Here is an 11,939-nt window from a genome sequence, read left to right as displayed (position 1 = left end):
ACGGATCAAAATGGGACAAGTCGAAGGAAATTGACGGATTAAAAACTCAAACTCGTCCTGCCAAAAAAATAGGTCAAAACGGATTGGTCTGAGGGGTCGAATGTGTTTTGTCACCCCTATCCTCCATCTTTCCCTTCTTATATGATCCATTTCATAAATTTTTAAACTTGATTAATTTTTTCACATTCTCTTAATTATTTTTTCTTCAAATATTAATAAAAAACAAATAAAGAGATAAGAAAAGAATAATTATAGAATGATAATACAGATAAGACTTAAATATTTTTTTAGTCTTTTTAATTTAGTGTTTTTTTTTTATTTTTTGTCATTGTAAAATTAGTTTTTGTTTTTAGTTCTTGCAAATTATGTTTGTCTTATTTTTTGTTCTTGTATTGTTTTATATAACACTTTTTTCACTATTCAAAGTGCTACCTAAAGTGTTATAAGGATGAAAATGAAACAAAATTAACTTACAAAAATTAAAAACTAAATATAATTTTATAAGGACAAAAAACAAAAAACGTTAAATTACAAGGATTGAAAATATATTTAAACCTATAATGATAAATTTGTAATTTAACTATATTAACTGATTTTCTTAAAAAATGTAATTTAGTTGAAAGAGTCTTATAATTGGAGACGAAGAAAATATTATTATTTTGACTTTCAAGTTATAATACCTTACTTTTGAATATAATATTTAGGAATTTTATTCTTGTGAATATGAATATGTTTGGTTGATAGTTAATAATTTCAGACAAAAATAAATATGTTTTGTTTAATTAAATTTTTTTTTTAAATTCTGGAAGAAGAATTGTGAAATTATGAAATAGAGAAATAATATTGTACTTACCAAAATCTACGTAGATAGGACACGCCATTTTTCATAAATAAATTAAAAAAAATTATTTAGAAATAAATAGAGTTTTAGAAAAATTATGAGATTTTTATAATTAAATAAATAAGGAGAAATAACTTTATTAATTAAAATAATGGTTTGAAGGAAAATAAAAAAAATATTTTATTTATTCATTTGATAGAAAATAAAATAGAGTTCATTTTTATAAAATAAATAAATAAAGAAAAATTGAATAAATAAAAGACCAAGAATACCCTAAATAGAGATGTAAGAGGTCACTTTTTACATTTACAACACATATTTGTTCTCTCTCCCTAAATATGTTCTCCCTTTACCCTTTTCCAAAACTCTCTCTTTTTCCGCATATACTTAAACATGTCTCAGTAAAATGATGATCATGGACTAGTTAATTGTTAGATCGTCATGAAATTTGAACACGAGGTTAGGAACTTATTTCTGCACACACCCGCAGTTGGGATTTTCAAGATAATGTTCATGATGGAAGCAATGTCCCTCGCACTGAGCTTTCTCTATTCCCACATACACCCAAAACCTATCACAGTAAAACTATGATCCCGGACTCATCAACCGTTGGATCGTCGTGAAATTTGGACACCACCTTTGAAACCCATTTTGACAGTGAATTGGAGACTACAATCTCTTCTCCTTATCTCTAACGCTTGGAAATCCCAACAAAGAAAATAGAGGAAAAACTTGAGGAATCTTAGGGAACTGCTAGAGACGTCACTATCATTATCAGACTACACACGTGAGCCCGCTTAGAGGTAAGAGATGAATTTATCGCAATTATGGTTAGAATTAACATGTGTAGGGATTCTTAGAAAATTAAATTGGAATTTATTTTGGGATGTTTATTGAATTATAATTTTCCTTTACAATTATAAATACAATATCGTTGTGTTTGACGGACCAATTGATGTTCTAATTTGAATTAGTTGATAAACTTGAGTGCTCTTGATGTTTTCGTGTTTTTGACCTATAATTTTGGTTCATTGATTTTAATATGATTGGGTGGAATTATTTGAGGGGTTTTACTCCCCCATGTTGTGAGAAGCATTTTGTATAAATTGTTATATTGAGATTATGAAATAGTAATTCAAATTATGAGTAAGTGACAAATTGAACATGTGATGAATGGTGAGATACATGTGTATTGAGACATTGTATGTATTGAGTTGTTAGTTATAAACTGTGCAATCACACAATTATAAGACCCTTTAAAGGCGACGAGTATTGTGATGGAATCCACTGTGGGAACCCGACGAGTTGAATCACTTTGAGGTGCGACGGGTTAAAATGATTTTGAAAACAATTGAGTAGTTGTGAGTATTGCATAGTTCATAGGTAAAGTATATATGGTTTATGAGGTGTGATAACATGTTAAATTAAGATTATACCATTGTGATTGAGATCGAGTGTATGTGAGAAATTGAGTATGTATTGACTTGTAATATATATGTGCATTAAGATGTTGTGTGTACTGAGTTGTGAGCTATGAATCGTATAATCACACGACTATAAGACCTTTTAAGGGTGACAAGTTAATGTGCGAAAAGTATTATGATAGGAACCATTGTGGGGACCCGACGAGTTTAATCACAAGCGCAACGAGATAAAATTATTTTGAGAACAATTGAGAAGTTGTGTGTTTTGTACAGTTCATAGATAGAGTCTGTGTTAAAATGTTTTATGGGTTGGACCTGAATCAGGAGGAAGAGGCCCTAACAGACTCTTCGAAGTCTAGGCCTTAGGGGTAAATACACCCGGTTTGAGTGCTCCTTTAAGCTTGTGTCGATCCCACATGGTTGGAGTATTCTCGCAAAATAGCGTGACCCTGACTGGTCTCCCTATGATTTTACCTAGTGAGAGTGGTCTGACTTAATAATGTGTGGTTTGTCTAGTCATGTACTCCTAGGCGTCCGATGAGGTTTTTCACTCACATGGTACCACATTGCATATAAGATTGAGTCTTAGTGTATCTCTTGCATAGCGCTTGTGTATTGATTGATTTAGTGATATTGTGTTTTGATCCTTGAGTGCGTGAATGATGTGAAAATGAATGAGGCGTGTTGTGTTGTGATGTAATGTTACACGACAAAGTGGTGGAATGACGTGAACTATGTTTAAGTAAGTTATATTTCATTTATATGATATGTATATCTACATGTTGTCTTGTTTCTCTCTATTAGTTAGGAATGTGATAACTCACTCTCAGTGTGTTGTTTGTGTTTGGATCCTGTGATGATCTTGAACTTTGTGTTCGTGGGAGCGGATGACTAGGTGAATTACTTTAAGGAACCTTGTGCTGAAAAACGTCGAGACACAATGCTCTGATAGGATGTGACATTAGGACATGAGTTTTGTTTAATTACATGATGTTTTGAGCCAAAAATGTTTTTGACAAGTTTTATTTGGTAATAGTAAAGTGAATGTGAGTCTTTTATCCATTTGAAATGTTTTTATTTAAATATATTTTAAAAACTTTTAATTAATTTTGATTTCTTATTCCTTTTTTATTATTAATACATATATGTGTGGGGTAGAGGATGTCACAGACAACGTGGTCAAAGTGGGCTCCCGGACTTCACTCGTCGACTTGGAGAGACACCTTTGTTGAGAGAACAGGAGGGGAGACCTACAAAACAAATGACTCCAACGTTCAAGTAAGTACATGAGTTAGGAGATAAAACAAGTATATGCTTAAATAAGGCTCAAGTGAGCAAGAGAGATGTGCATAGACTTGTTGTTGGTGTGCTAAAGTGTATGGATGTATGTGTTAAGGGTTTGATGGAACTTGATATTTATAGGAGTGAAGCGTAGCTGCGGATCCTTGTTTGTAGAGGCTATTATAGCCTTTGCAGATAATTCTTGACTTATGGCATTCAAATATAATCAAATATTAATATGTTAGAGATAACTTGTCAGTTAGGGAGCCTCACCACTAAGGGTCGAGTGTCCATGATCCTATTACAAGGCTGACACGTGTCTTGAAATGTCATGTGTATTTTATAGGTCTTGGATAGTACAAATACAAATGCAAGTAACTTTTGTAATGAAAATAAGAAACAACATGAATATGGAAATTTTACGATGTGTTTGTTTCTCATGATTATAATCACGAATTATTCTTGAGAATGTAAACATTTTAGGAATATTATATTTAAGAATATTATTATGATGAATATGTTTAGTTGATATTTAATAATTTTAGAAAAATAATTTAAATAAGACATTGAAAAAAAGTGAAAGAAGAAATGTGAAATCATGATGAGGGAAGAGGTAGTTGTAGAGAATAGAAATGTAGCATCCACAACTTTCATTATGGAAACGAGAAGCACGTAAATATAGAGATTTTATATCATATTTGTTTCACATCTTTTTAAAATGAAAAATGAAAAATATTTGTGTCACACACTAATAATATAAAATATTTTTATGTTGACATTCAATTAAAAATAATTAATTATAAGACTTATTTTATACTGTGATGCATAATATTCTTTTTCTTTCTTATTTAAATAATGAAAATCGTGTATATCATTATGTTTGGAACTATTAGGGATATGTCAAACCAAGTAGTAACAATTTTATAAACAAAAAGATGACTTTCTTTATCAAGAGAGTTTAATTTCATTAGGTCAATAGTATACATAAATTGTGAATTATTTGCTGTGAACTAACTTTGAATCCCTTAAAAAAAAAACAGATAACTTTGTCTCATGCATACCTTTTTCTTCTTCTCTCCCTAAAGTTGATTAGTTACCACCGAGTCTCTCATCCACTTGCAGTTCAAATATTCCAACACTTTAAGATTCTACCCATCTCATAAACTTGTTAATGTGTAAATTATTTATTAACTTCTAGTATAGATTAGTTATCATTCCTGTGTCCGAAACTAACTAATACTTTTGTTAACCCATAACTTTGTCATTGTTAACAAATAACAAGTATATCTTGTTATAGTAGAATCAGTCAATCGCCAAATATGATATGGAAGTTTTGGAATGTTAAATAAATTAGAACCCTTTTTTTTTACAAGTGAACCAAATAACAGTCAATTGCTAAATGTTGCTTGGCCAAGAACAAAATATTTACTTCCAAACTGAATATTAAATGGATTTCTGTTGAATATTTTTTACTTGAGATGTATACTATTAAAACTTGAAAAAAAATATACACTTTATAGCTTAATGATTTCTAGTGAACAGAATTTACAAGCTCAAACAATTTGATGCTCATTGGAACAACTTTTACATACTTCTCGTAACCATTTTGGTCAACTTTTGGGGACCTAGAAGTGCTCTTCCATATGCAGCAGGTAGTGATAATAGCTTCTTAACTTTACCTACATAAGCTCTTTTAGTGAAGTTATTGTAGTCATTGGCTTCAATAGAATCTAAGATTTGCCTATACAACAACAAAGATGCCCATACTGGCCACCTGCTTGCAGAGTTGAGCTCTGAAACTCCCTTCTCTGCCTCATCAAAAAACATCCTTGCTCTCTGTATTTGGCCCTTCATGAAATTGCGCCACTTGTCGGTAACTTTCCCTCTAAAAATGTCATCATCTGATAGGCCAGCTTGTGCCAATTCATCTTGTGGAAGATATACTCTTCCTCTTCTTGCACTATAATGATCAAGAAAACAAGTAATAATTAGATACATAATTTTGTTGGCTGCTTAAGGGTCAGAACGGCTAAGAAATAACAGCTCCTTTTTTTTTTAATGAAAACTCTAACAAATCATTTTTATTACACTGATTTTTTTTTTAACATAAATCATAGTTTTACACGGCTACTATAGCAATCTCATTGGGAAAGGAAAAGTACATCACTTCTTTGGTTTAATAGAAAAAATATCATTTTGATTTGAAGATTTCCTTCCCTCCTTATTCTACCTCAAATTATATTGATAATTGAAATTAAATGCTATTCTAAATTAAGTTGAATTGCAGAATTTCACTTCTTTATTGTTGAGATATACTTTCTTGGAATTGAGGTTTTTATGTATGAATGTCAGTCATACTAAAACTACAAGATATTGTTGTATTTAAAGATCCTTACTCTTCTCCAACGTCTCTGAGAATGTTGGTAAGTTGATTAGCAATGCCAAGTGCCAATGCAGCATTATAGACACTCTCTGTCGAAGCCTTTGATTCTGGTGCTATCCCCATTACTGGAACACTCATGAGTCCCACTGTCCCAGCTACATAGTAGCAGTAAAGGTAGAGTTCATCAAAGTTATTGTATCTTGACTTTCTCAGATCCAGCCTCATCCCTTCAATCATGTCCTTAAATGGCTATTCAAACAGACAATTCATTGGAACTTGGATTAGTTTTTAGCACATAAAAATAAGTAGTACCCCCTATTGTTGTTAAATGCTAAGTAATTTATACATAACTGAACACTAGATACTCTAAATTATACAATTCAACACTTATCTTGTAGAACACAAGTTCCTTACTCATTACCTACTACAAGTCACAACAATTCAGCCATCAGCTAACGACCAGATTCCATCATGTTTTTTTAGGGGCTTGTATCTTAAGACAATTGGCATGTTTGGTAATGCCCATTCCAGGAAAAATAATTGTTTCTGGTTTTAAGCTTTCTCGGAAAGTTTTAAAGAGGAAAAAAAAGGAATCATTTTTCTCAAAATAAGCTGAACCAAGCAAGTACATTATCCTCACATGTTTTGCGGCTTTAATCGAGCACCACCATTTTCCTTGTTCTTGAATTTGAACTAGGCTAACTCAACCTGAAAAGATTGTCCAACTCCAACACAACCTCTTCAAACTTAGAATAGCACGTCTTTGGGAAAGTTGCAAGGGCAGGTAGATGTTTAAACAGTTGAGGGTGACTCAATATTAATCTACCCGATTCTTTGATACCATCTTGAAGATGAGCCAAGTTTAGCTCAAAGCTAACTCATCAGTAAGGATTATCCAAGCCTTTATAAGCTCTATTTTGGCCATATCTAAAATTGATGTGGGATATGAATACTTGTTGACTAGTTTGAATTCTGATGTAAATGAAGATTTATTTTCCCCACAAACTAGGAAAGGTAACTAAAAGGTTCAATTTCAGAGTGAAGTTTTTGGGCTTTTGGTCTACCTGTATATCAACTGGGTACTTTGAAACTGTATCTGAGAGGGCAGCATCATACATATCATAAGGCCGGCCTTCAAAAACATCGTATAGTCTTTGCTCCCACCTGTCCAAGGCCTTTGGTGTGATGTGAGAAGCATTAGGTCCATCCACTAGTTCATCGGTTCTTCTGCACCACACTGCATGCACAAAGTGTAGTCAATTTCAAAATAAATAAAAATGAACCCAAGCCTCATTGGATAAGCTTTTGTAGAATGCCAATTAGGATAAGCACACATACCGTATATGGCCCAGATGGCTTTTCTGCGCTCTTGGGTCATCAATTGTGTGCCTGAGATTTGCAGTTCACAATTAACCAATCAAATTGACAACAACAACATATACTAAGAAACATTAAATAGACCAACAAAGAATAGTGACCAAAATTTGAAATCATTGAATGGACTGTTGATCCACGCTGCCTTGGGAATAAATAAACCATTTCAATTATAGTAAACATTTTGCAACAAAGTGAAGGCATAGTACAATTGGCAAAAGTGAATTATAGAGATCCCTCTCTTAAGTGAATATTCCTCTAGAATCAACCAAGAAGGATGAGAGAAGCTTAAAATTTGAACCATGAAGGGGGTTACTTCTTCACAACAGTTAGTCAATGACTGAATTTTCTTAATATGAAACTGATATTATAATGAACTTTAAAAAAATGCACAAAAACTCATTGGAACAAGGGAAAATGATTAAGAAAAACAAAAAGGACCAAAACAGGACAGAGAGAGAGTACCAAGATAAAATGTCTTGGCATATTCAGCACAGACTTCACCACACCTATCATAAGCAGCACTCAACAGATCCCCATGGGTTAAATCACCTTCAACTGTTGGTTTGTCTAAATTCAGTGCTCTCTTGGTGCCCTTATTCTTCTCCTTGACCAGTGCTGCTTGCTTCAACACCACCTCATATACCCTCTCCTCTGAGGATCTTGAAGGGTCTGCCACTGCTGGTGAAAAGCTTGCAAAACTGATCCCATTGCACAGTCCAAACCTCCTCTGGCTTCTGCCACCTCTTCCAGCAAGACCAACAATGGAGATGGGGTTCTCCTTGGGTCCACAACTCACCCAAAGAAGAACACCAGACATCTCAAACACTAGGCAACTTCCTCTTACCTCTTATGCTGCACCTTTGAATGGCACAAAAAGTGACGAAGTGCACACACCAGAAAAGAAAGGGAGCAAGAAAATTAGAAAATTTTGAGAAATTGTAAGTAACTTTGATGGGAAAAATGGTTGGTTTTTGTGAGGCTAGTACAAGTTTTAGGACCTGCTTATTATTATGCTGAGTGAGGATATAGAGAGAAATATGATTGGAAGGCTAAATGCAAAGGCAATCTCTTGTGAGGAATATGCTCAGTTGTAACCTTAGCTGACACATGTTAAATGTATGGACGGTGGTGTAGTAATCTTGAACTTGAACAAGTTGTTTGTCTTTAATGCAAGACTGTTTCTTCTCACTCCTCCCCACTGTCTACCCCCTTTTTAACGGTTGTGAATTTGTGATCCAATGTTTTTGGTTTTGGTTTTTTTAGTAGCATGTGGGTTAAATGTGGTTGAGAATGACTTGTTTAGCATCAACATGATTCAAGTAGTACTAACATGGTGTGGCATCAACTACACATGATTGGCACATAATTTTGTTTTCTAAAAGTGTTTAATCAAAAGTTTGATCATAAGTATGTGTATATAGAAAAATATTAGTCCCTTGATTAGATCACAATATCTCGAAAGAGTAATGCTTGTCTTCCGATAAATAAATATCCTAGATTTTTTTTAAAAGAAAATCAACCATAGTCAATGTGGAATTGTAAACTTTTCTTTTTTTCACTTTTTTTTTCTATATGTAATTTTTTTTACAGAACCATAGTCAATGTAAATTTTTTTTCTATAGTCAATGTAATTTTTTTTTTTGGGAAAAATGTAAATTATATTAAACCCAAAATGATACAATAATAAACGGGGCATACCCCGCAACTAGAGAAAATCAAAAGTCCGCCTAATACAAGAAGGCCTATATCAAGATGCTAAAACAAATGCAACAGTTGCGCTTGTCTATACATAAGAAACTTAATCTTGCTAATAACCTCTATTACAGAAAATTGATAATCTTCAAAAATCAGCTTGTTCCTAGACAGCTAGATACAGTAGACTGTAATTGCTATAGCCAGACAACGTAATTTTCCTTGAACACCTGATGTGGATCTGTCCCTAATTAAAGAGTCAGTAATGCGCTGTAAAGAAGTGAAACGTCTGCGGAAAGGAGTCAAATCACGAATGTGAGCCCAAACTTGCAGAGATTTCCTGCAAGAAAAGAACAAATGAGCATTTGACTCAGCCTCATTTGAACATAAAGGGCAGAGGGAACCCTTGTTCAAAAAAGCAACTTTGTCAAGAGTAAGCAGTCGGTTCCTTTTAGCAAGCCACAGAATGAAAGACATCTTAGGGGGGATTGTTGGGTTCCATATAACAGAACACCAACTAACAATAGGCTTGACACCTCTAATGTATTCATAGACTTTGCCAACAAGCAATTGTTCATTGGTGCTCCAAGATTGAATCCTCTTTTTGGCCTCTTCCGTACTTGGCTCTTTGGAGATAATAAAGTCCCTTATTTGAATGATTTTCTTTATCAAAACTGAATCTGATGAAGAAGTATTGTAATTTCATACATCGCTCCCTCTGAAATAGTAATGGTGAACCCACCGAACCCATAGAGAATCTTTCTTACAATGAAAGTCCCACAGGATACGGGAAAGAAACGCAAGGTTTCAGTCCTTGAGATTAAAAAGGCCTAAACCCCCTTCTTTTTTCGGAGAACAAACTACTGACCAAGCAACCAAGGGCTTGTTTTTGCCAATATCCGCTTTGCCCCACAGAAAATTACGGCACGAAGTGTTGATCTGGTCCAGAACAGATTGCGGCAAAGGAAAAATCCCCATCCAGAAATTCACAATTCCTTGAATAACTACTCTGATCAACTCTAACTTACCTGCATAAGATAAAGACTTCTTGCTCCATCCCTGAATCAGACCAGTAATCTTGGAAAGCAAGGGAGCATAATGACATACATTTAATCTAGATGATAAAAGGGGAACACCCAAGTATCTAAAAGGGAAGTCACCCAGGCTAAATCCAGTAAGCTGCTGAATATGAGAAAGCTCATGAGGCCTAATACCGGCTGAGTATATGACAGATTTATTAGAGCTGATGGAAAGCCTTGAAACCCTACAGAAGTGCTGAAGCTTGGCAAACATAGTTGACACAGAAGGGATATCTTCTCTAGATAGAAGCATAATATCATCTGCAAAAGCCAAATGAGATAGCTGAATACCTACACAGTTGGGATGAAATTTAAAATTGGCATCATCCTTGAGGCTGCTCATATCTCTAGAAAAGTACTCCAAACAGAGCACAAACAGATAAGGGGAGAGAAGATCCCCTTGTCTAAGACCCCGCTGCCCTTTGAAGTGACCATAAATGGATCCATTGACTGCCACACTAAAGGAAGTGGAAGAAACACATTCCATGATCCAAGTACAGAACTGGGCTGGGAAGCCAATGGACTTAAGCATCCAATCCAAGAATTCCTAGGAAATGGAATCATAAGCTTTATGCAAGTCAATTTTTAGGAGGCATCTCGGAGAGGATCTTTTCGGGGCATATTTGCGCAAAATCTCTTGAACTAGGAAGATGTTGTCCATCATCTTTCTGTTCTTAATGAAAGCAGTTTGAGTTTCCCCAATAATAGTCTCAAGCACTGGGGCTATGCGGTTGGCCAGAATTTTAGACACAATCTTGTATAACAAATTACAGCAAGATATGGGTCTAAAATGGTTAACCTGGGAGGCCTGATCATGCTTAGGAATAAGCGCAATAATAGCATGGTTGAGCTGCTTTAGAATTTTTCCAGTTGTAAAGAATTCATTAACCGTTGCAAAGATATCATCACCAATGATATTCCAAGCCTTCTTGAAGAATAAAACATTGAAACCAACTGGCCCAGGAGCTTTATTGTTATCCATCACAGAAATAACGTTCCAAACCTCTTGCTTAGAAGTAGGACAAAGTAAGGCCGCAAAACAATCGGTGGGAACCTTAGGACCCCTGTTGTAGATCGAAATGGAAGGAGTTTGGGTCAGCTCATGAGCACTAAACAAATTCCTAAAGTGATTCACAAAAGCAAGGGCAATTTCATCTTGGGAGGAAATGTTATGCCCATCCTCTAGCCTTATGGCAGCAATAAACCGGCTGTGTCTGTTGCGCTTGATTAAAGCATGAAAGAATTTGGAACATTTATCTGCCTGCAGGAGATATTTGTTTTTGATGAGTTGAGCAAATTTCATAGACTTCGCTTTTCTAAGCATAATGGTCTGCCCTCTAGTGCGGTTTTCCAGAGCAAGAAGGGAAGGATCCTGAGGATTTTGCTTTAGAGAATTAAGCACACTGTTATATTCAGCCTCAGCTAGCTCCACTCGGTTGGAGATGTTGCTGAACTCCTGCTTAAAAAGATTCTTCAAGGGAGCTTTAAGAGCTTTCAATTTCTTACAGACCTTGAACATGCTACAACCATGAATATTTTGCTTCCAGCCATCTGCAACAATTCTTAAGAAATTTGGATGATCCACAATAGCATTGTTGAATTTAAATGGAGAATTAGCTCTAGGCACTACCAACTCAGTGGTGACAACTAGAGGAGTATGGTCTGAAATAGAAATAAACTCCATAACTTCACAAGCAGAATTTCCAAAGGAATTGAACCAGGCCTGGTTACATAAAGCTCTGTCCAGTTTGCTCCACACCCTGCCATTAGTCCACGTGTACAAGGGGCCATGAGTATTGATGCTCCCCAACCCCAGGTCAGAATAGCAATCAACAAAATCTTGCAACTCATAAGCATTGGGC

The 11,939-nt window shown here is 34.8% G+C and overlaps 2 protein-coding genes across 2 annotated transcripts; both read right to left on the bottom strand.

The window, feature by feature from the left end:
• Nucleotides 1–4,970: 4,970 nt before the first annotated feature.
• LOC114397522 (phytoene synthase 2, chloroplastic-like) lies at nt 4,971–8,357 on the bottom strand. Its single transcript, XM_028359591.1, has 5 exons — nt 7,769–8,357; nt 7,268–7,318; nt 6,994–7,166; nt 5,943–6,178; nt 4,971–5,506 (listed from the first exon to the last, which is right to left on the bottom strand). Exons 1-5 carry the CDS (start codon nt 8,121–8,123, stop codon nt 5,131–5,133), a joined length of 1,191 nt encoding a protein of 396 aa, XP_028215392.1. The 5' UTR covers nt 8,124–8,357; the 3' UTR covers nt 4,971–5,130.
• Nucleotides 8,358–9,805: 1,448 nt separating this feature from the next.
• On the bottom strand, nt 9,806–10,564 carry LOC114396955. The gene has a single exon (XM_028359111.1). It carries the CDS (start codon nt 10,562–10,564, stop codon nt 9,806–9,808), a length of 759 nt encoding a protein of 252 aa, XP_028214912.1.
• Nucleotides 10,565–11,939: the final 1,375 nt, after the last annotated feature.

This window comes from Glycine soja, chromosome 18 (genome assembly GCF_004193775.1).
Source record: "Glycine soja cultivar W05 chromosome 18, ASM419377v2, whole genome shotgun sequence".
Lineage (NCBI taxonomy): Eukaryota > Viridiplantae > Streptophyta > Magnoliopsida > Fabales > Fabaceae > Glycine > Glycine soja.
The sequence above is the reverse complement of the archived record's forward strand: the minus strand, read 5'-3'. Positions and strand labels throughout refer to the sequence as shown.